This window comes from Cynoglossus semilaevis, chromosome 2 (assembly GCF_000523025.1).
Source record: "Cynoglossus semilaevis isolate Cse_v1.0 chromosome 2, Cse_v1.0, whole genome shotgun sequence".
NCBI classification, from domain to species: domain Eukaryota; kingdom Metazoa; phylum Chordata; class Actinopteri; order Pleuronectiformes; family Cynoglossidae; genus Cynoglossus; species Cynoglossus semilaevis.
This window is the reverse complement of record NC_024308.1, coordinates 18,299,807-18,318,804: the sequence shown is the minus strand read 5'-3', so window position 1 is coordinate 18,318,804 and position 18,998 is coordinate 18,299,807. Positions and strand designations below refer to the sequence as shown.

General features: G+C 40.7%; 3 protein-coding genes across 7 annotated transcripts in view; all 3 read right to left on the bottom strand.

Annotated features, from left to right (window-relative positions):
* The window catches only part of arhgap45b (Rho GTPase activating protein 45b), a 13,680-nt gene extending 8,157 nt beyond the window's left edge, over positions 1 to 5,523 (bottom strand). Inside the window, exons 1-4 of one of the 3 annotated variants that reach the window (XM_008307271.3) lie at positions 4,972 to 5,523; positions 3,704 to 3,847; positions 1,850 to 2,105; positions 1,581 to 1,763 (exon numbers count right to left, since the gene is read on the bottom strand). In XM_008307271.3, the coding sequence (XP_008305493.1) occupies positions 1,581 to 1,763; positions 1,850 to 2,105; positions 3,704 to 3,847; positions 4,972 to 5,253 (865 nt within the window). In that variant the 5' untranslated portion in view covers positions 5,254 to 5,523. The remainder of the gene's footprint in view (positions 1 to 1,580; positions 1,764 to 1,849; positions 2,106 to 3,703; positions 3,848 to 4,971) is intronic. The other 2 variants (XM_025066233.1, XM_008307272.3) reach the window with 2 other exon arrangements.
* Positions 1 to 18,998, bottom strand: part of LOC103399996 (methyl-CpG-binding domain protein 3-like) — an 844,757-nt gene that overhangs the window by 438,138 nt on the left and 387,621 nt on the right. The window lies entirely within an intron of this gene.
* tjp3 (tight junction protein 3) overlaps positions 6,209 to 18,998 on the bottom strand; it is an 18,321-nt gene continuing 5,531 nt past the window's right edge. For all 3 annotated transcript variants that reach the window (XM_008307276.3, XM_008307274.3, XM_008307275.3), the window contains exons 2-30: positions 17,027 to 17,083; positions 16,184 to 16,308; positions 15,975 to 16,077; positions 15,592 to 15,880; positions 15,338 to 15,441; positions 14,808 to 14,997; positions 14,601 to 14,676; positions 14,217 to 14,317; positions 13,844 to 13,952; positions 13,383 to 13,586; positions 13,033 to 13,136; positions 12,626 to 12,710; positions 11,914 to 11,990; positions 11,400 to 11,496; positions 11,008 to 11,090; positions 10,830 to 10,902; positions 10,616 to 10,689; positions 10,393 to 10,456; positions 10,112 to 10,268; positions 9,825 to 9,933; positions 9,517 to 9,736; positions 9,232 to 9,437; positions 9,031 to 9,126; positions 8,854 to 8,930; positions 8,545 to 8,755; positions 8,158 to 8,258; positions 7,410 to 7,979; positions 7,244 to 7,302; positions 6,209 to 6,936 (exon numbers count right to left, since the gene is read on the bottom strand). In XM_008307276.3, coding sequence (XP_008305498.1) covers positions 6,798 to 6,936; positions 7,244 to 7,302; positions 7,410 to 7,979; positions 8,158 to 8,258; positions 8,545 to 8,755; positions 8,854 to 8,930; positions 9,031 to 9,126; positions 9,232 to 9,437; positions 9,517 to 9,736; positions 9,825 to 9,933; positions 10,112 to 10,268; positions 10,393 to 10,456; positions 10,616 to 10,689; positions 10,830 to 10,902; positions 11,008 to 11,090; positions 11,400 to 11,496; positions 11,914 to 11,990; positions 12,626 to 12,710; positions 13,033 to 13,136; positions 13,383 to 13,586; positions 13,844 to 13,952; positions 14,217 to 14,317; positions 14,601 to 14,676; positions 14,808 to 14,997; positions 15,338 to 15,441; positions 15,592 to 15,880; positions 15,975 to 16,077; positions 16,184 to 16,308; positions 17,027 to 17,074 — 3,951 coding nt within the window. In that variant the 5' untranslated portion in view covers positions 17,075 to 17,083 and the 3' untranslated portion in view covers positions 6,209 to 6,797. The remainder of the gene's footprint in view (positions 6,937 to 7,243; positions 7,303 to 7,409; positions 7,980 to 8,157; positions 8,259 to 8,544; positions 8,756 to 8,853; positions 8,931 to 9,030; positions 9,127 to 9,231; positions 9,438 to 9,516; positions 9,737 to 9,824; positions 9,934 to 10,111; positions 10,269 to 10,392; positions 10,457 to 10,615; positions 10,690 to 10,829; positions 10,903 to 11,007; positions 11,091 to 11,399; positions 11,497 to 11,913; positions 11,991 to 12,625; positions 12,711 to 13,032; positions 13,137 to 13,382; positions 13,587 to 13,843; positions 13,953 to 14,216; positions 14,318 to 14,600; positions 14,677 to 14,807; positions 14,998 to 15,337; positions 15,442 to 15,591; positions 15,881 to 15,974; positions 16,078 to 16,183; positions 16,309 to 17,026; positions 17,084 to 18,998) is intronic.

The window sequence follows — 18,998 nt, the reverse complement described above, 5'->3', positions numbered from 1 at the left end:
GATAATTGGACCTCTTTTTTTCCTGGTACTGTAGCTGTAACACACACCTTATCATCTTTACAGCTTTATACTCACACACACTCACACTTTTCATATTTCAGCAGGTGTCCTTCTCTAAAAAGATGACATTTTTCATCAGGACTTTAAATTGGTTAATATACCACTACTACTACTAAATACTATTTTGACCTTGTTATCATTCAGATGGAGGAACCTGTCGTACAGAGGCTGTAGTAACAAAAGGCCAGCTTCCTGCGGGAGATAAGAGTGCGGTCGACTCCGTGCAGAAATGTCAACTTATTTTGAAAGGAAGAACTTTACAGTGCAGTGCTGATTACAGGTGCAGTTGTGCGAGTGAAATGGAACTTCATTTTATCACGAGGGTTTATCCGACTTAATTCTTTAACTTATAATACAGTGTTGAAGAAAAACACATTTTGTTGTTGATTTTTGTTTATGAAGCAGCTTGATCTTTAACTGCCATCTCAACACCCAGGCTTCAGCTTCATGTCAGACTTCAGACTTGACCAAGTCTACAGCTGACAATCTGTCTGATACACTAATCTAATGGAATGCCAGAGACTGGAGACTGAGTCATACAGTTGAGGACAACAGCTCCACTGAAGCCTTTAACAAGCTGTCTTCAAGAGGCACAGTGATGACTAAAATCTACCAACTCCAGGAAGAGAAATTTACATTTGTGTTAAGTGTAAGTTATTTGCATAGTTTCCTGACATTTTTCCGTACATTAATAATAATGTGAAATTAGAACACCTGCTGTAATGTCTTTCAGTTCCAACAGGAACAGAAATAGAGAAATAAAAAGCAAATTTTTCAGATTATTACCCTGCTCAAAACTGATCATTATCATTCGTTATCATTCCAGCTTTGTAGGAACAGGGCTTCCCTCCCAGAACATGTATGACTTTCAAAAATGATTATGTGAGTTTGACATTGTTGGGATTTTATTTTGCAGACACCAGCTCATTTAGGTTTCATCTGTGTACAATCAAAAATTAGTCAACGAGTCTCAACCACAGTAGGGAGTCCGTGCTAGTTCTAACAGCTCATCACTTTGTTTCTTCCTGTGGGGAGGTAGCTTCGTGATTTGTCAGAAATACTACAATAGTAAAACCAAATACCTCAAAAATCAAACAGGTGGCCAACACTAAACAACTACATTTGAGCAAAAACATTGTTGTAAAAAACATATAGATAATTATATACTATATATATTAAATACTTTCACTGTTAGCAAAATTTGTAATAAAGATTTATTACAAAAAAATAAAATGTATTACAAAAACTGCTGCTAAAAAACTCTGGAATAGTATGATAGGTATCAGTACTATAACCATTACTTCAACAAAACATTGAACATGATTTTGATATTATTGTGAAATCACATTTATGAAGCTACTACAACATGAACTGCTTTTTTTAAAGCCGTGTCAGTGCAGCTGTAAATCACTATTATTTATTTGACCGGGCCTATGATCATGTGATCGAGATGTTTCTCCCTCATTCATCACAGAAATCTCGGTGCCAGCTTTTCCACGATGATGTAGGAAGAATCTTACCTTCGGTCAGAACTACATCCTTCAGTTTCTCCACCGCCTCTGCAAACCGGGCCACGTCCCTCAGCAGAGCGGGGATGTCTTCCACCTCAATGGCGGTGCTCTCTGGATTCTCAGTCGGAGGCGATGGGGTCAGTGCCCCTTTCCCATGACCTCTGGTGAACACCCATGACTGGAGTGGGAACCCTGATGAAATAAAACACAGTAATCACAGAGATGTGTTCAAACTGGGATGAAACAGTGTCCAGTGCTAAGATGACTGGGAATCAAACCTGCAGCGCTGGCGTGTCTGCTCAGTGTAGTCGGTCTCTTCAGAGTGGACACAGGAGACGGGCAACTCATCCCTGCTATCACTGCCATCTTATTGTGCTGAACGCTCGTCGTAGCAGGGCACAGGAGTGACGCAGAGGAGTCCTGGTGTCCCAGAGAGGTTGGAGTGACCGTGGGGGAGAAAGATGAGGACAACGGTGAGGAAGAAAGAGTGACATCTCCTGCGTCTTTACGAGGCTGCTCCTGAAGGATGGACAACTGAAACAGGAAGAGGACAAGTGCAGAGAAACAAGCTTAATTATTTAAATTGTACGTAAGTTATTTTACATAAACACATGTAAAAAGACACCGCCTTTGTCAACACTGGCTTCAGCCATTTTGGCACCCTAAGCCAGATTATGGTATGGCACCCACGGCCATGATTCCATCTGGTAGGATTGCTATGATACTGGTTAATCCACCATCCAAAAAAACATCTACAACATGCTGTAAACAGGGACTATCGCCTCAGCAGCTGCAGCCTGCGCCATGCTGGAGGAGAAAAGAAAGTATCGGATTGATATCAGTATTGCCAGACATAAAAAAGTTGCATCATACCATCCCTAGTATAATCTGCTACTGCGGAGGCTTACAAAACTACAAAAAAAAGTTAGTGTCTAGAGAGTTACTGGCTCTTAGTAAAAGTCATACTGTAGCCCAACGTGTGTCAAAACAGTCGGAACAGCCCTGCACAGACTGACTCCCACATGGTCGTATGACTTCCACCACAGTGTAGGGTAAAAGTGGATGGTTAAGAAGTAAACCTAAGACCAGGGCCAGTCATCGAGAACTGTGTGAGTTTGGTGTAAAAACCCTCCGTTTCTGTGAACGTAAACTCAGAAACTTTCACAAGATCCTGAGTTGTGTAACACTTCCTGCTTCCGAGTTGTTGCTGGGTGTGAGGGTATACACACACACACACACACACAGACAGATTTATACAAATGTAGACTTTAAAATGATATAGGTCTGTATTTTTAATGACAGGAGCCGACAAAACCAAAGATTATTCAATAAACTTTTATATATTCTTTTGGTTTGTGTTTCACAGATAATACCAGGTTGTCTTATTTTAAAAGATTTCAGAAGCCTGACTAACGGCCTCGACCAGGTTTTTATTAACATATTTGTCGAGGTGTCGAGCAGCTACCAGCAAAACTGGGTCTTGATCATATTTATTTTTGTAAATGAAGCACACAGAAAGACAGGTGAAGTGCCGTCACTTCCAAAATTCAAATGACTGTGACCTGCCTCTTCTCACATGCCATAAAATTTTTTTTAGTGTTTACTTAAGACGAAAGAAAAGAAGCTGGTTTGTGATGTGGTGTGGAACTACTTCCTTAAATCTAAACTTTGTTACCATCATTAATAAACAATATTTCCCTGCCCATTTGTCTCAAAACAAACTGTGATGTAACATTACTTTTCTTCTACATCATTTTCTAACAGGAAGCCAGACCTCACTTGAGGCTAGTCAAGTCAAGGCGTAACAAACCAGTTTCATCAGCATGTCTGTTTATTATTTAGCACTAATTCTTATTTATAACAGTATCTAGACGTAGGAGAGCAGACGTGTTTGTTTAACACTGTGTTATTATTTTTTTCCTAATACATTTCTTGATGAAATACATTACCACCACAGTTGAAGGGGCTGATAGGAGACGCAGGGGGAGGGGACCACCGTTACATTTGTTCAATAATTAAATTAATTTCACACTTATAACAGAGCCGACCAAAGACAGCTGCCTCTACTGATTAAAAAAAAAAAAAAAAGAGTGAAAAGAGATAAGACAACACCTCCGCTGCCAATGACATACCTTTTTGAGACAAACGTTGTGCTGTTGGTGCAGTATGTCCGGCCTGTCCTTGCCTTTTAGACCCACTCTCCTAACTCTCTGACTGGTCAAGTATGGACTGTAGCTAGTCTTTCCACCAGGCTTCAGCATTCTCCCTATTTTACACTAACCATCAGGGGACAACTGTCATAACTAGATGAGCAAAATCTGTATCGCATATCACTGCTTCATGGCTAAAAACCATACACACTGACATCCACACACACACACAATATCATCTGAACCTTTATCCTCTAACAGAGAGATTATGGATTTGATAAGTTTTACTAAGGTGTACTTTACAGTAAAACTAACTTGAGCTACAGACTACAGTAAAAGCATTCGGAACACGACTTACTGGTAGGCAATAGAAGACCAGCGGTGTCTAATTTTTATTTTTTCAAGTCAGGTCAACAAACTCTTAAATTCAAATACCTACATTGCCCTTAAATTAAAAAACACCTCACCTTCCCTCACAACTCAGCAGCACTGGTCCCAGCTGTTGACAAATATTCTTCAGTTCCATGGGCGTCCACTGTTTTTTTTTTTTTCATGACGACATGATGTCACTGACTTGTGACACATGCCAATTAATGACAATTAATAGCAAACTAACAGCAAAATAAAATAATCAACAACACTTAAATTGCCCTTTGCCAAGATACCCTGCTGGGCAATTACCAGTCGGGCCAAAACCTAAATATTCAACACCTTCCTGTGTCTCCTTACAGCAAAATTAAGAATTTGGCAAAAAAAAAAAAAAAAAAAAAACAATTTAAAATTCTACTTTTCTTCAAGAAATAATTAATATTATTCAATATTCCATTACTTAAACATTGTTTTTACACATGTGAAAGAACAGTTAAAATTAGGTCTAATAGTCTAAATTTTCGTAAATGTGTCAAATATATTACAATGGTTTAGAAACCCAGTCTAAGAACCGTTAAGGTGATTATTTTACAGCCTGGTGAAGGTCAGGGTAGAACATCTTGTTAATGCGACAATAACACTGATTATCACTAACCCATCAAAGACACGTACACACACTGAGTGAATCCGTCCATCTATTTTTCTTATATATAACTGCCCCATCATTCGTCTCTCAGCTTCAGACATGAGGTTCTACCTTTAGGAGAACTACACTACTTTGACAAACTCAGTATTTAGTGTTTAAATATTAAATATTCCATCTCTCACACACACGCAGACAGACAAACAAGCAAAAGCAGAAGTGAAGGTGTCTCACTCACAGACTGAACGCCACTCTGGGGCCCGGGGCTTCCTGCTCGGCTCTTCTTCGAGATGGACGGCGTCTTTATCAGTTCCCGCTTCTTCCGCGTGAACATCTTCAACGTTCCTTTACCGTCCATTCCGACTTCTTTCAGTTTGACGTACAAGCCCCCAACCCACCCCCCAACTCTCCACTTATGTGTTCTGCCGCTCAAGTTCTGCGGGAACTCGGTGCCATCAGAGCCGACCCTCAGCCACGGATGATATCTGTCCGTCTTCCTCCTGCTGCTGCTGTCGCACATTGAGCTGCGCAGACTCACTGACGCTGTCACACACACGGCTTCACCGCAAACAGTCGGTTTGCGCCGCCGGCATCCGCTCTGAGCGTCGTTAAGAAGCAGAAGGAGGAGGAGGAGGAGAAGTAATACGTTTTAGTTTTGGAAGGTTTTGAGTTTTTAATCACAGTCACACACCGGCCTCATCTTACGTACACGCAGTGTCAGTAAACAGTATACAAAAGTCCACCAGTCAAACAACATCCCCTCGTTGAACATCAACTCCTTATGACGCACGTGCGTGTTCTTTACCACGTGACCTAAAACTGTTAACGTAGAGAACCACCTGCGGCACACACGACCTGAACCTATCAGAGGCGTAGCAACAGCAAAGCAGGGGCTTTCCATGACTCCCCCCAAGACGGAGACCCCACGAGTGGCTAATAGTTACAGCAATAACATTAATAACTTTTCCTTTAAAACAATATAAAAGAAATGCTTACCTTAGAGCATGTCTAGTGGGCCGGACCAGTACAATCATAACATAATAAATTATAAATTACAATAAGTACTAGGCTGGAAGTGTATGGTTATAGCTCTCTTTGCAGCCAAGTTAATTTTTCCTGCCTTTTCATAAATTGTATTAATTACCGTGTCAATGATATTGGTGATTAAATAGCCGTTGGTATGAAAAGGCCTTTGCTGTTACAAGACAAAGTAAAATGCAAGAAAACCCTAAGGAGACAGCTTTGTTTGACCTTATGACTTAACTTCATAACCATGTTTAACAGCAGAAATGTGTAACGTACACCAACATCATTTTACTTTTTCAACTTGTTTTGACATAAACTACCCCCTAAACTATACATTCAATATCAAAATAAGTTTGTGATAACTTTTACATTTATATAAATTATTTGATAGTTATGTTTATAGCCATTTCAACCCCCCACACTACAGAGAGAACATGAAAATAAATAAGTACATTCATTATTTTTATTCAATATAAATCGAGATTTTCTCTCCTGTACAATTAAAATCATGTGAAAATAAAAGTTTGTTTTAGCCTTAGAGGCTCACCACAGAGTTCGTGTCATGCAAGTACACATACATTTCCAATGTTAAATACAGAGACAAAACATTTGATGTTCTCCATGTGACTGCTTGTTATCATCAAAGTTTGCCTTATCTATTTAGAGCTATGTAAAAAAAAAACAATAAACATCTATTGTATGGTTGAACACAATTATTTAAAAAAAGGTTTACCTAGAAAAATATTTGAACTTACAAATGTCTTGAAATACAATGTGTTTTATAAAAGAGAAGCTAATTTTCCCCAGAGACTTATTTAAATATGGGCTGAACAGAGATCTTTCACGTTCGTCGTTGTTTTTTTAAAGGATGAAACTAATAACATTCTAACATTATCCTGAGCTGCACTATGATCAATGTATTCGTGAAAACGTTATTTATTATTTATTGTGGTTTTCAGAATCGTGGTGGAAGAAAAAAGACAAATGTTTCTTTTGGGGTGAAATTGTCTCTATCTCTGGGACTTTTTTTTTTCAACCCTAAAGTTCTGTTGCAGGACCCCATTCAATGTCATCTGCTTCTCCGTCTTCATCCTCATCCTCATCCTCATCCTCCGAGCTGTCGCTTCCTCTGATCTGTGTTCTTCTGAACTGGACTGCTTGGTGATGATGTGCCAGCCTGTTGAACAGAACAGAGCAGTCGTTGGGAGTTTTACAGTTTCAGCTTTCAGTTAAAATGATTGGGTGGTAGCTGTGTCAGTGTCATCACACAGAGAGGTTAAAGGTCAACGTCCTGTCCACTTCGATCCTGACCTTTTCAGAACACTGTACTTCTAATGCCTTTGTGGGCAATTGTAGACAAACAGAACGACAACTTTATATTGTTTACAATAACTTACATGTAGTACATCTTTAACCTCCAGAGTGTTGTGTAAACAAACGTTTAGTAGCTTCCATGGACCTTTACAGTAAAATAGTTGACTTACACAATGTACTGCGGGCCTTTATTTTCCTCTGGTTCTGCCTGTGGCTCTGCTGAGCGAGCCTGGAGGAGAGACAGAGAACATTGGTTTTCATTGAAATAAAAACTTTTTTTGGTGGAGTTAAAAAGTTAAAAGAATAAAGTAAAGTAAAAAAAAAGATGTTTTTTACCTGTTGTAATTTCTCTTCAATAGCAGACAGGCTGGGTTGCTGTGGGCTCTCAGGCTCTGCATACGAGGGTTCGTTGTAAGAGTAGCGAGTCCTGGGGTCAGGGGCAACAAAGTCCGGGGGTCCTTCCGATGGTGCCTTGGCTGCATCTAGTGCGCTAAAATCGGAGTCAGTGAAACTGCGATGAAAGGGTTGTTCCTCCTCCTCTGCGTCACTCTGTGGTGGGCTGTATGTGTTCCGGCGGCTGGATCTGGGCTCAGGAACGTGCATCAGAGGAGGGATTTCTCTGACTTCGTACCTATTGGCTTCAGACTCAGGGTCTGAGTTGGAGGCAGGGTTTTCAGAAGCTGGCTCAGATGATCGAGCCAAAGCAGCTCCTGCTAATCTGGAGCCCCGTAAGGCCCTGGCTGCATCCTGACCAGGATAGGCCTCTTCAAGATCCTCATTGTCAGTGTAGGCCTCTCCATCAGTGAAGGCCTCTCCGTCAGTGTCCTCCAGGTCACTAGCAGCACTGAGGTAGTCCGACTGGGTTTGGTCCAGAGCATCCAGGTCCTGTTCTCCTCCACTCTCCAACTGCAGAGGTACACAACAATTGATGTTTCACTAACTGAGAAAAAGATAAAACATATTTTTTTAATTTTTTGAAAAGTTTAAATCTGTATTCTTAAATGCCATTGAAGCATTGTTAATTAGAAAAAATGTTAATGTCTCTGTGGTGAATAAATGTTAACATTTTCAGAGTTTGTCATACCGTGACCTCTGACACCCAGACAGGTTTGGACTGCTGGTGACGAATCTTGTCCTTTACGGTCTCATACCAAATATGGGAGTTAGGCTGCAAGTCTATACGCGCTGCAGTGGGAAAAAAACCAAACACACGTTATAAAGGAAGGAAGGAAAGTGAACTGCTTGTCATTGTGACACAACACGTCACGGCACACAACCAAATGTGACCTCTGCTTTTAACCCATCACCAAAGTGAACGGTGGAGCAGTGTGTGGAGATGGTGCCATGCTCAGAGCACCTCAGTGGAACCTGAAACCTTCCGGATCCAAGTCCACTTCCTTAACCACTAAGCCCCCACTGCCCCATAGAGAAGACAAACATCGGTATCTGTCAGAAACAGTCTCTTCGTCACCTGAGAACAGGTGGCTGTAGTGTTTCCTCAGCTTCAAAGCCTGTGAGTAGAGGCGTCTGGAGCTCTTGTTAGAGTTGGGGCTGTACTTCTGCCTCATGGCCTTGACGTCTTTGCGACTGTGGGGGTCCAGGAACAGCACCATGGGGTGATACTGGATGTAGTTGAGTCTCTCAACTGCAGTGGGAGTGATGTCTAGGAGAGGGTGTTTGTCCTGATGGCGAGTAAAAAACAGAGTAAAAGCAGTGTAAGGGTGAAAAAAAACTAAAGTTTTTTTTCTGTTGTCATATGCCCAGTTAAACTTGCGCTCACCTTCTCCGCTATTCTTCTCACAGTATCCAGTTTAATAACTGTCGAGCTACTGTCTCCTCCACTGCGAGGGACCATGTCTGATATTATTCAAAAATATCAGAGGAGCAATTACAGAATTTTTACATAATAATAATAAAAAAAAAGAGTCAGGAGAGTGGAGAAAAAGAGGAAACCAACCTGCCACTTCATAGTCATCAGGCATCTCCCTGGCCAGCTTTTCCATGGCAATATCATTAAGAGGACCCAAGATGACAATAGGCCGTTTGAAATTAGCTGAAGACACAAACAGTTCAGGATTATCAAAACCAGTTTCACCAGTTTCTGTGTAAGAACATGTTTCCATGTGACAACATCTGCGTGTGAGGAAGGAAAAAGCACCTTCTCTGAGCAGGACTCTCTCGTAGGCCGGGAATTTGCCTTGAATGGTGAGCTGCAGCAGATCGTCTCGGGTCCTACGAACATTCTTTTCATTCTTTTTATTTCCTCTCAGTCCCCGTAATTTCCAGAACTCGGCTCTTGGTCCAGTTACCTGTCGCTCTCCAGTTGCTCGCTGTGCCTGTTCGATGCTTGCCAGCGTCTCGGCCCTGCAGCAGACCAGCGACAGAGTTAAATAAGTGCTGCATAAAACACATGTAGCATTTTGTATTTTTACCTCCAACTGACCTGGCCTGGTTAGGGATAGTGCCTTTATCCATCTCGTGCAAGTTGTTTCCCATGCGTATGGCTAACCAGTTGCCCAGTTTGCCGCGGTGCATGGTGTCCACCACCCTGAACACCTCTCCTCGGGTGAAGTTCAGACCAATGGGTCCATCTGCTTCATGGTCAAAGTGGGCTCGGATGTAGAAGTTATCTGCCAGGTTGGACTTGATGATCTTCTTGTAAACTGAAGAGAACATTTAGTAAGGTTTAAAAGTTCGTGGACGGTGCAAAATCAGTGGTTCGCCAGTCGGTCAATTTCAGAGAACACTTACTGTCCATCTTGTGCTGAGTGCATATATCAACTTGTTCTCCATTTTTGATGTTTAGGAGGAAGTTGGCTGCTTCTTCTCGTGTGAAGTGACCGAAATCAATTTTATTCACCTAAAAATAAAGACAGACAAGTGTGTTTTTTTACTATATATATATATTTTTTTTTTACAATGACTGGTGGAAAATTGCAGGATATTATATTAATTTAAAATAATCTTTAGTTAAGCTTAAATGCGAAAATAGAAAGAATCAAATCAAAGAAAAAGTATACATGATCTGCCTTCCTCACCTGCATGATCTGATCTCCCTCCTTCATTCCCCGGTCGTATGCAGAGCTGTTTGGCTGGACTCCCCCCACAAAGATGCCAACATCATTGCCCCCCACCAGCCTCAGACCCACACTGCCCTCTTTCACAAAACTAACCGTGCGCAGATCTGAGCTGTACCTGAAGGAGTCACACAGCCAAGAGAGAAAAACAAGCAAATGGGAAGAGATTTATTATTATTGTGAAATCATTTATTTAAATTTCATCTACAGGATATAATCCTTGGATAGGAAAAATCAGTCACCCTGGATTAGCTGATGGGTAAGAATCAGGCGGTAAGGAGTAGATTGGTTCTTCTACTGGCTTGGCTGGAGGAGAAAGAAATTATAAAACACGTTATAATTTGACTTAAATTATAAGATAAGACCTAGGACACAACAACGCTAAGTGGGCAAATGTTATAACAAATTAAAATAAACACAGTTGAACAGTTGACTCAACACATTATTGGTAGTTTATAGACTTACAATGGAGGGATGGGTTGTTCTTCACTGAAATCCCTGACTTGACAGTGCCAGTTCCATTAGCACCTTTTGGAACCCTGACAGAGACGACAAAAAGGAAATGAGGAAACTATCATGTCAGTGTCTATGCTGTAGGTGAAAAGCTCATTAATTATGATTATTGTTTGATATTTTAACAATTATTTGTAAAATGCAGTGATAGTGGACACTTGTGTACCTGCGGCGGTTCTCTTCTCGCTCAGAACTCCCGGACCTCCTGAGATGTGATAGGTCATCTGATGCTGAGGAGTCTGAGGGGACACATAGAGAGGACATATTAAAATTTATCCTTATAGCTCCTTAGAGAAAAAGTCAAGGAAATAAAATAAGAAGTGACACATGGGAGAAACGCTAACCATCAGGAGGTGGTTTGCTGGGCGGAGACTTTGGAGGCTCCTGCTTCACAGCCACTCTCGAGGAATTAGTCACAGGGAGGACTCTGGGAAGAGCAAAGGAAATAGAGTTCAGCTGAGAAATGAGACAACTGTAACTTCAGAGTTACATTTCTCTGAGACAACGATTTGTTTTGATATTACAAATGCAGATTTATTCTCTGGTAGTGTGTGTACTGTTTGCTGATCCATACAGATATGCACTCGAATGTCATTTCCATGTATTTTAAATATTTGTTTGTTTTAATGTTAACAACCGTGACTTTCATGTCGGTTTTATACAAACTCCTCTAAGGAACTTGACAAAGCTGAACTGAGTGACGGTTGACCCACGTCATTAAAGAAATGACCCTTACTTGTATCTGTTGTTGACCGTGTTGACGTTGTCACTGCCTGTCGACTCTCTGCGAGGGACAGACGTGTAGCTGGGCTCTGACCCCGACTCTGATGGAGCTGTAAGAAGAGACCAGACGGTCGTTTAGCGACATAATGCTGACTATTTAGTCAGTGAATTAAGCAAAGTACTTTAAATAACAAGGACAGAATGTAAGTTCTAAAGCCATCATTTGTCAATCTATTTACAAATCAATTTAATTCATTTATTAAAGGCGGTTGTAGGAAACCGCAGATGGAATGTGTACAGTACGTTTGAGTCGTGCAGAGAGAACACTATAATAATAGATGTTTGTTTTAGGCTAATAATACAACAGTTTTATGTACTTTGGTACATGCTTGTACTACATGCAAATCAGATTGGTGTAAGAGCATTACATCAAATGGTTTACACCAGTGTCAACTGACAAATTAAAATAAAAACGACTGGCTGCAAAGGAAGAAAAGATGTCATCTGCAAAAAATGCCTACACACACCTTTTGGAGGTGGACTGCTGGCAGTGCTCCACCTTGGTGGCTCCACCTGTGGCTGCAGGGAAACAGCAGGCAGGACTCTGGAAGACAAGACAGGGAGGTGGGAGTGAGGGAGGAGGACAACATATCTCAGTTATATCTTGAGCGGGGGGAGCTGTGGGTACAATAATGATTATTGCTGAGAGAATGTTGAATATTCACCTTCACACCTCTGAGGGAAGCCCTCCCTTTGATGGTGTACTGCTTTGTGACTGATCAAAGGTTATTAGTGCTCTTGTTTAACTTTTTTTTTCAGCCATGTTTAGGATAAATAAATTGAAAGTTGATTACTTTCCACTGTTTAATCAACACTTAGAGCAGAGGTAGATGTTCAGTGAGAGTAAAATTTATTTCAATGATTAACAAACGTCAACACAAACGCTTGGTTTACAGCCATAACAAAAAAAAAAAAACAAAAAAAAAAAAACCACACATCAATAAAAGTGAAAACACTAAAAAAAAGAAAAAAAAGATGCAAAACAAAATAAAAGCGGTAAACAAACATGACCACAAGTGAGAGGGATAACGAAAACCTTCAAAGTTTAAAAAACGGAAAAAAAGAATATCTATTGGTAATATTGTCAGAGTTATTTGCATGCTGCTCATTCACCACCCAATCAGATCTTGTTGGGTTTCAGGAGGGGAAGTAGGGTTGGGGGGAGACCTTCATCTGTACCTGTATCTGCTGAGGGAGTCTTGACTGTAGGTGGTGCTGTGCCTCTGAGGAGGCACCAAGCTGCCCTCTGACTCAGACTCAGAGTCTGAGAAGAGAAAAAAGAGGGGTTTGAATTTGTGACCTTCTTCTGTGTTGTATCATTACATGGCAAATATGACTGTAATAGTAGTTATATATATATATATATATATCAGTAGACATAGCAGACATACATTGAGCCATTCGACTCTTGACACCTGCTCCTCAGCAAACACTTAAACCTGAGCCAAGTAATGTTGAAGAGGTGTCAAAGAAAAGTCCAGGATGCAGCCATTAAAGGGCGAGTTGGGTGTTTTTTGTGATGACATGTGTGTGCCTGTGTGTATGTGTGTGAGGGGGAGGTTGGGTGAGCTGAAGGTTTCTCTCACCTGGTGGTGGGACTCTGACGGGTGAGTTCACTCTCCTCGGTGCGTCCTGTCGAACAGTGATGGGAGAAGCTCTCATTCCTTGAGAACGCAGATCTGGGAGAACTCTGAGAGACGGACAAAAATAATAGAAAAAGATCAGTGAGCCAAAAGGGCATTCTGTGATATTTATGATTTCTTTATTGTCTAATATGTTTTTGAGATCAAACCTAACATTATTCAATGAGGTTTATACGGTTACTGATGATGCTACAAAATCCATGTACAAATCAACAATAACTTTACACCAACCTACAAAAGATGTCTTATTTGCTTCTTATTGGGACCCAAGTTAAGGAAAACTTTGTGTTTACTTGTATCTACTGTCAAGGTGTGGGCTCTGCCTGGCTGGAGGAGGGGAAGCACTGCGGTCAGAGTCTGAATCTGAGACTGGTCTGCGGGGCCTCGAGGCAGAAGATGATGGACGAGAGCTGGTCCAGTTTTGGAGTACGGGAGAGGAGCGAGGGTTGGGCAGGGTGGACATCCCAGAGGGGAGAGTGGACATCCCAGAGAGAGCTCTGAGAGAGCAGGAAAAAAAACAGAATTAAAGATATTAAAATTACATTATTTTCTAAAAATTACAAGCAGCTTAATGACTGCAAAACAACACTTTTGAGTCATCGTTCAAGTAAAATAATTATCTATCTTTATAAATAAAATGGATCTTTGATACAAGTTCAAATTAACATGAGAGTCACACACACATAAACAGAAAAAACAGTGGAACAAATGAGGTTGAAATATTATAATACAACATCTTTGACTTGTAACTGACTTGTGTTTACTGTGCGGCTCCCTCCTGTCAATGGTGTCTCTATCTAATGTCTGTCTCCTGACAGGAGGAGGAGGAGAGGTGCTGTGGTCAGACTCAGACTCAGATGGCACTAAAGAGACAAAAGTAAACAGTGTTTTGATTTTTTTTTTTCTTTAATACAGATGGTGATTTTAGAGGAGAGGGTCAGCAGTGGCAAAAACATCACATCTATATTATGGCAACAATAGTAACATCTTGACTCATCAAAAATCAGTGGTGTTGTCTGTCTACCTCTTCTCTAGAAAAGGAATTTGCGGCATGACAAAGAAGGCAAACTAGTGTTGTCTAAGGTATACATGTTCCTGGTCTAAGAAAGACTCTCTGCAGGACTGACCTCTGCGAGAAGCATACGACGTGACTGGAGGACGGCTCAAGGTGGAGCGCATGGGTGATGAGTCCCGAGATTTTACAGGAGGTGGAGGTTCGGCTCTAGTCCTGGAAAACAGAAGAGACGCTGGATTTTACACACTGATCCCAAAATTACAAAATATACGATTATACATCGTTTCCAAACAAACTACATCCAGAAACAGTCTCATGTGTCATGAATTATGTGAATTTAATTTTCGCATTTTTTTATGATGTTGACTGGACCAAGACAACTTATTAACTGAGTTACTGGCTCAGAGGACAGATGAACAGAGAATAAGAAAAAAAAAAAACAGTCCATGATCAGACAGACCAAGACAGTTCCAAATTAAAACTAACTGTTGTTTACCTGCGTGTTCGTTTTTCTCTGTTGGGTTGACGAGATGTTCTGTGAACAGGGATGTCTTCGTCTATGTCTGAAATCTCTGTTCATGTACAGAAAAAAAAAAAAAATCAATAGCAATTCTTCCATATTTGATATATTTTTAAAAAATGTTGACATCACATCTTTAACTATAATCAACCATCCTTCCCCCTCCCCTCTCACTCTGCTCACCCTCTAGTTCTGAGCTGCTGTCCCGACGTCTGTCCTCTTCACTATTAGGGGCACTGTCCTCTACTTCTGGAATGCTGACCAGAAATCTTCGGCTGTCCCTCAGGACCGTCATGGTCAGTTTGCCCCTGCTCTTCTCCACCAGGTGCTTGGTCTCCAGCAGGGATAGATTCTCTGTTGTCATGCCATTGATCTGGTCACAGGAAATATGGATCAAGATGAGAAAGACATTTAAACAAACCAGTGACCAATTAAAGCCAGAGTCAATGCAGTACAAAAGAAAATCAGTGAAGTGGCCCAATAACAGACAGCAACTGAAAAACGAGGATTGGACAGGAGTCAAAAAGACAAACCTGACAAACAAGTTGACAATTACAACTACAGTAATAGAAATAAATGCAGTCCGTTTTTTTTGTAAAAAAAAGTACACAACAATAAAAGTAGTCAGTATTTTAGTTCGGTTCTTATCTGTATATTAATCAAAAAAGGTCAGGTTTTGTGAAGCTGCTGAAATGTAAGAAGTCAGTTTTTACCTTGAGAATGAGGTCTCCCTCCTGCAGTGTCCCTTCCTTTGCAGCCAGGCCTGTTTCTGTCATGTGCTTGATAAAGATCTGACTACCCAGCTTAAGCCCATACTCTGCAGAAACACAGAGAAATCAGAAACCAGACAGAAATCAGCACTTCCCGAAAGCTTTCAGGTATGCGCTTCACTTCCTTATAAATAGCTGCCGCCTTACAGTAAAATAAATATTGGCACATCAACTCTAACTAACTAATTACAACTTACCATCTGTGATTTTTTTCTTCACCAGAGTAGTCCTGATTGGTCTGTCTACCACATCCGGCTGTGGAAGCCTCTTGTAGCCTGATGACATCAGAGGTAGAGTGTTTCCGTGCCCGTTGCGTTCTGGCGACGCGCTGCGTGCTCTGTAACGATTTGTGTTTCTGGTGTCACTGCCGTCAGAGTATCGACGTGCCCGTCTCGGAGGGTCTGGGTCCAGCAGGTTGGAGTGGGAGGCAGCTCGAGACGGTTTGGTGGTGGCTGGGATCTGGATCTTTCGGGGACGCTTCACAGTCTGGAGGAAAACAATGGTAAAAGCCACGGTTTGATCACACGCAAACATAAAGACATCATAGATTTCGATCTGAAAGTTTTGTTTCAGTACTTACAACATTTGCTGTCTTGCCGCATGATTTCAGGATTTGAATAGTAAAGTTAGAGTGGATATTTTCCATGGACGTCCCGTTCACCATCACAATCTGATCCTTGTTGCTGGATAGAAGCACAAAAAACTCTGGTTTGGTTTGTGTTCATAAATTGAAAACAAAAACCAAAAATCAACGAGGACAGTGTTTCAAAAAAACTCTGTTGAACTTACAAGAGTCGTCCCATGGCTGGTCCATTTGGCAGCACGTCTGAAACCACCACAGCTGTGTCCCCAGTGTCTGGGTGGGGCTTGTCCTTTCCTCCTGATATGGCAAACCCAAACCCAAGCTTGGGATCCTGCCATCAAAAGAGAATTAGGTGAAATTCAACAATACAGTAAAAGACTCTCTATTAATTTGAAACAGGAACAAAAAGGATGAAAATTTCAGGCAGTGGGCGGGGAGAAGACTAAACGTAATGCAGAACGAGGTCGAAGGTGCACATTCCAGCAGTTTTCAAAATTAACAGCAAGTGCTGTGAGGTGCAGCAGGGCGTGTCACTTTTAATTCCTACTGTGTCTGTGCTGTGAAACTGAGATCTCGAGCATGGTCATGCTCCAACTGCAAAAATACTGCACAATACCTGGAAACAATACTTTTACTGCCTGTGTGTCAAACAAAGGCTCACCTTTTGCCTAAGATTATGAACAGCCTGTGTTGCACTGTGCACTAATTTGCTAAGGATAAGTGCTTTTTAATGACAAGTTTATCTTAGTATAAGAAGGACGATGAACGGGCCAAGACCTTCTAGCCCTTGTTGTATGAACAGTACAAATATATAGTAGACAATAACCTACAGAAGTAGAGCCACTCTGTTGGCAGAGTACCTGCAGCTTAAATGTATGCAGTGCATACAATTTGGTGCACACTTTGAAAGTAAAATACAAAAATGGTACCAGTCACAGTGCTCATCAATTAAAATGCAAACTCAAACAGATACTAATTTGACTTAGGTGGCAAAAGTAATCCCCAAAAACCACAACAACAAAATAACTTATTATTATTGGGCCACTTACTTTGGTCAGTGTAATTGTGTGCTGCTCCCATATTGTTAACTCCTCCATGCCTGGTTTCTGGAAACAAAGTACAAACAAATACTGAGTAAATATCTTGCATACTTACATATAGTGTGACAATATGAAATCAAAATCTATGTATTGTATATTAGACGCCATGTCCTTACAAACAACCTCAGCCAAGTGAAAAATGTCTGTAGATGAGAAAACCTGATCTTCACATGCTCTCACCTGTCACAATCCTGCCTGACTGGTATGGAGGAGGGGCTACATATTTGTGTGTGTGTGTGTGTGTGTGTTTGACAGAGTGACCGAAAAAGAGAGGGAGACAGAGAGACTACATACTTTTCCCTTGTTTTTTTGTCACGACCATTAATGCTACTAGGGGCTGGGTCTAGTTCAAAAGAGGGAGAACCTCATTAAGTGACAAGTCCCTTTTAGTTGAATTTAAATGAGAACTGTGTAGGATATACTGTAGCTACAGCTCATTATAAAGTGATGTATTTAAATATGCCGCACCATTCCTGTTCAAGGTTGACATACTGTTAAGGTCTATATGGAATTTACCTGCAAAGCACATGGTCTACATGCTTAAAAATGTGTTTATATTACATTAGTGCTAAGACAAACATTTAAGAAAGTGATGCCACTATTAGTTTGGAACAAAAACAACTGATGAATATTATCTATCCTTTACGGTGTCTATTATACACGTCATCGTGTCATGTTGACTCTCAGTCCTGGGCGGTTATGAAACAGAAGAGCACTTGTAGACATTCTGTTCGTTAAGACTGTTTGTTTTCAGTGTGTTTTCACTAAACCACCATGTAATTTAAAAAAAAAAAAAAAAACTTGAGGAGACAAAAATCTAAAAGTTTGAATCTAAAAATGTTGAACTGGTCAGGACTTGTTTGGTTTGAAAAAACTTAAACACATGTAACTGTATTTTACCGACAGTATTCCCTTCACAGAGTGTTCAAAACGCTGCTTCCAGGAGCCGTTTCAACTGTGACATCACTGGTATCCGGTGCCAGTGAGTAACAAACTTTCAAAACACAAGCGTTAATTTGACTAGCCCTAACTAAAACACACATTTTTTAAAAGACTGACCTCAGTCCTGTCCTTAGCCAACTGTTTCTCACATGAGTCGTTTAGGAACACATATCACACAAGCGAACATCGTCTTACCCGGCTACGATCTTATAGCCACGTGCCGCTCGTGCTTTTCATTTTCCACATACTTGGACTTTTCAAAACCAAACAAAGTGTGGGCAGGCCGTTCACTATACAAATTACGAAAGGACATAAATAAGAACAGGTAAGGCCTGATACACAAGTCAGGAACAAGCTATTGTTTGAGTGAAAGAAGGTCGAGGTAAGTCATAAAGATAAACTATCGGCCGTTCATACACTTCTCTGAAATATGTAAATCAGTACACTAAACTCAAAACAGAACAATTTAAACAAAAGCTCCAATAATGGCCCAGAGTTTGAATATAGTGTGTATCAAATTGTTACTTTGTCCATGGTAAATACAGCAGTTTACCTGTGGTAAATAATACAACGCTAGATTTGACTGAAGCTATACTGTACAGTCTTTTACTGAAATATAAAGCCTTAAAATGTCAAAGTGATTCTGTTCAGTTTTGTTTTATAGGTTGCAGGAAGCCTATGGTCCCTTACTGCCCCTGTGTCTGTTCAATCTAACCAATTCATTTATTTTTTTCCGCCTAGGAACTGTGTATGTTTTTGAACACTGATCAGAACAGTTGCACACAGCCGTTATTTCTGTAAATTAACAATATTTGGACGTTACTAATACACAGTGTGGACGTAAAGTACATAGGTTTCTGTAATTGGTGATGCCCAGTCTGTAATATCTGCTTATATTTAAGGCAATTGCCATAGTTATTTTGGTAAATTGGAATTGAAACCATAAACGTCTACAACCAGTGGATGTTTTGAGCAGGAA